Source organism: Oncorhynchus gorbuscha, linkage group LG16 (genome assembly GCF_021184085.1).
Source record: "Oncorhynchus gorbuscha isolate QuinsamMale2020 ecotype Even-year linkage group LG16, OgorEven_v1.0, whole genome shotgun sequence".
Lineage (NCBI taxonomy): Eukaryota > Metazoa > Chordata > Actinopteri > Salmoniformes > Salmonidae > Oncorhynchus > Oncorhynchus gorbuscha.
Genome location: NC_060188.1, coordinates 90348930 through 90353054, shown reverse-complemented (window position 1 = coordinate 90353054; position 4125 = coordinate 90348930). Strand labels below are relative to the sequence as shown.

General features: G+C 41.1%; 1 protein-coding gene and 1 long non-coding RNA gene across 2 annotated transcripts; both read right to left on the bottom strand.

The window, feature by feature from the left end:
* Window positions 1-1076: 1076 nt before the first annotated feature.
* On the bottom strand, window positions 1077-1746 carry LOC124000446. The gene is made up of 2 exons (XR_006832620.1): window positions 1594-1746; window positions 1077-1516 (listed from the first exon to the last, which is right to left on the bottom strand). It is a non-coding gene; the product is annotated as an uncharacterized LOC124000446 (long non-coding RNA).
* Window positions 1747-1752: 6 nt separating this feature from the next.
* On the bottom strand, window positions 1753-3756 carry esm1 (endothelial cell-specific molecule 1). Its single transcript, XM_046306803.1, has 3 exons — window positions 3334-3756; window positions 2429-2578; window positions 1753-2103 (listed from the first exon to the last, which is right to left on the bottom strand). Exons 1-3 carry the CDS (start codon window positions 3638-3640, stop codon window positions 2021-2023), a joined length of 540 nt encoding a protein of 179 aa, XP_046162759.1. The 5' UTR covers window positions 3641-3756; the 3' UTR covers window positions 1753-2020.
* Between the last annotated feature and the right edge of the window lie 369 nt (window positions 3757-4125).

Genomic DNA, 4125 nt, shown 5'->3' with positions numbered 1-4125 from the left:
GATGTGCCTTCTCACAACATTCCAATATGGTTATTGCAGACACTGCCGTGCAACATGTCTTTGCTCCCTGTGAGTGTGAGAACTTGTTTGTGTTTAGGTGTTGACTTGAAGTTGTTTCAGGAAAGAATTCAGATAAACTCAAGCAGCCAGGGAGGAAGCACGGTGTCTCCAGCTCTGCCGGGATGACGGTCCGACAGTCACACCAGTGACGTGTGTCACTTGACAAATTCCAAGCCTTTTAAATTCCTGGGCAGGCACAACAACAACAGGAAGAAGGACCATTTTCACAGGTGTCAGGAAGCCCAGGAATAGGAAACAAACAAGCCTAATGCTGGAAAACAGTTGTGTTGTGTACCGTGCTGATTCTCGGAGGTGAGGGCAAGGGCTAATAACAGGCTATTTTTAACCCTGACTGGGGTATTTTCAGAGTCAGGGTGGACATAGGCCACTCAATGGAGGTCCAAGAGTTCCATGAGTTCCAAAGTGATTCAATTGAGAGACAATAATAGGCTTTTAACTTGGCTATAAGTTATGACCAAACGGTGTCAATAAAGTTAGTAATTGGGAGACTTTTCAACCCTTTCTGGGGTTTTTTTTTCAAGTAAACTTCATTAGCCCCAGAATCTACATTTTTTGTTAAAAGGATGTGCCATATAACCACAAAAGTTTCTATACATTATGAACATACACTTCATGTTATCCATTTGTCAGAAAGTAGTGTGACAACTGCAGTTTTGCAGCTTCCATTGTCAGGCATCAAACGCCTCGTGATATCAATATAATCATGTTGCATTCAGATAAGTCATAGCTTTGCAGATTCATTTCATGTCCTTGTGGTTTTTCTAGAAAAGGTAGCCTGGCGGTTAAGAACGTTGAGTCGGTACCCGAAATGTCGCCGAATCGAACCTCCAAGCCGACCATGTGCCATTGAGCAAGGCACTTCACCCTAATTGCTCTTGTAAGACGCTCTGGATAAGAGTGTCTGCTAAATGTATATTTCTCTTTATGTAAAGCTGACATCTTTAATAACATAGGAGGGAAATAAACCGCAATGACTAAACACAGGGCTTCAAACGGATTTTTTCCAGGTCAACTTTGGTTTATTTGTAAGACCATACTGTACATTGGCAGGTGATATGACATATATATATATAATATATAATATATATATATTGATCCATGTGGTCACAGGTGAAAGAAAAATAAGAGATTCTCAGTAAAGAACAATCATTCAATCAAACAAACAAACAATTATAAAGCGCAGATCACAGCAGATACTTCTAGAAGAAAAGGATGAGACAATATATTATTTATTATTTTATATCCCTGGGGGGAAGGGGGGGTCATATCATATCAGCACAACATTTTCACATCATTTGATTGAACCACATGATCTCAATTATGAAGAAGTGAATGCAGCATTGCTAGAATGTTAGCTCATCATAGACATTCTAGATATATTCATACTTTGTATAAAAGTAGAATAAACATATATTTGAACTTTGGTACATTTGACCTCCCTTCGTTTGGAACAACACAACTCTTATGACATGATGAGGCACTGGTACAGAATAGAAACACCACAACCGAGACCTCCCTTCGTTTGGAACAACACAACTCTTATGACATGATGAGGCACTGGTACAGAATAGAAACACCACAACCGAGACCTCCCTTCGTTTGGAACAACACAACTCTTATGACATGATGAGGCACTGGTACAGAATAGAAACACCACAACCGAGAAACAACACAACTCTTATGACATGATGAGGCACTGGTACAGAATAGAAACACCACAACCGAGACCTCCCTTCGTTTGGAACAACACAACTCTTATGACATGATGAGGCACTGGTACAGAATAGAAACACCACAACAGAGATGCTCAAAACATTCAATCATCTTGTAGAAAATGTGTTTTCTTAATAATACATAATAAAATATATCCTTCAATCATTTAATTTACTACTATGCTTTCTACATTTACACAGAATAAACTAAGTCTTGATAATGAGTGTCAACGAGGTGTTAACCACTTTGGAGCAGCGGATCGTTCCCCATTCAGACTGGTGCTGTCATCTCCTGAACCAATCTCACCTCCTGAAAATGAGAAATATCACCTGGTCAATATCTATTTAATGTGATATGACAACTGCAAATACTTCACAGAGATACACACGCTGCGCTTCTTTAATTAACTGGGTTGCTTTTAATTGTGTCGTTGCTTTAGTGCTACTCCACATTGTGTATCCAAAACATGCTCAAATGAATTTGCTGTTTTAGCTCTACAGTTTCTCAGACAAAGACGTGACCTTTCAACCCGGATTTAAAAGCACTGGATAATATGCACTGGAAGTGCTTCATAGTCCAGAATCTGTGTCCCACAGGGTGTCTCTCACATTGAAGGATTTTCTCAATCTCTTACCTGCATTGGGGTGCTGTGTCTTCAGCTTGCTGGCGATTTTGGTGAAGAATTTGAAGGTGAGGCAGGCTCCTGTCTCTCTGTCACAGATACCTCCAGCTTTGCAATGGCATGTTTTACCACACCCTATCCCATAGGTTCCATACATGCAATCTGTAAGGAAGGGAATACCATTCAATGTTATTGCACTTGCAGGAGATGAACATGATATGTACTTACAGTAGGCAATTAAATGATCATCCATTAGACAAACAAATTACAGAGTGGGGATGCCAACGGGCCACATAGATGCATTTTCTATTCTATTCTGTTCTGTTCTATAGGTCCATGATCCTTTGCTCTTTATCAGATCTGCATTATAGTGATGTAAGACTACATATTACAGTTCTCTTCACCACTGTCAGCATGAGCAGAAATAGTAAACATTCCAAATTCGAAAAACTTTGCATCCAAAAAGGCCACAGTGAAAGCTAAGCATAGCTTGATGTAAATACTCATATTCTACATGAAGCGTGTCATAGTAGGCGTCGTTTTCATTACGGTAACTTTTAGGAATGCTATGAACACATAAACTATAGATCCCTTTGGAAAAACAGCAATGAAACAGTCAGGCTAAGCGTGAACGAAATGAAGCTTCCAGGGTTCCTTGGAATCGTTTTGGGAAGAAATAAACAGACGTAATAGTCAATATGTAACACAATATAAATAGATATCACATGTTTTTTATTTTATTTTACCTTTATTTTACTAGGCAAGTCAGTTAAGAACAAATTCTTATTTTCAATGACGGCCTAGGAACAGTGGGTTAACTGCCTGTTATGGCATATGTATGGACTATGTACAGATTAATCACACAATTTATGATGCGCAATTGCGCATTTGATGTGTCATGGTGAATATTAGCCTACCTTTGCAGATGCCATATTCATCTCCATAGTCGTCCTCATCTTTGTAGAACTCGCAGAATAATCCCGGTCCGCACTTGACTCCGTGCATCCCAGACACAGTGCGATAGCAGTGTTCCCCTCTGTCTGCCGCACAGACCTGGCAACAACCGCAGTCATCCAGCACTGTCCGTCTGCAGCGCTGCGTCAAGCCGCACAGATCCACATTGCACCGCTCCGGGCAGTTCACCGCGTACTTGACACTTGCTCCCCAAGCCTCAACATTACGCACTATGAATATGGAGAAGACTGTGAAAAGGAGAAAATACATATTTGGATAAGATTTAGCCCGGGGCGCCTTGAATGTTCAGAAGAGCTGTTCTGGGCTGACGACGTCGCTGCTTGGACGGAGTGGCTTAATACACGAGGTTGCATGGTTATATCGGCTTAAAAACAAGTTTGTTTTTTCCCCACATGGTTTGCCCTCGTCAATTTCCTCAATCCGGTGTTGTCATCTAGTCTAGTTGCCAGCCTGTCCCCCTGTTTTAGAAATCCGGCATGGAAGTGAGAATTACACTAAACTGCCATCCAGGAATTGAAGTCTGTACAAACTGATGTCATAGTTTGTTTGTGTAGAGGAGACAGTAAGATGCCCCTTTGACCCCCCAAAGTTCCTGGTTCCTTACTTGACCCCAAGGAGACAGACAGTCAATCTAACACACACACACACACACACACACACACACACACACACACACACACACACACACACACACACACACACACACACACACACACACACACACACACACACAC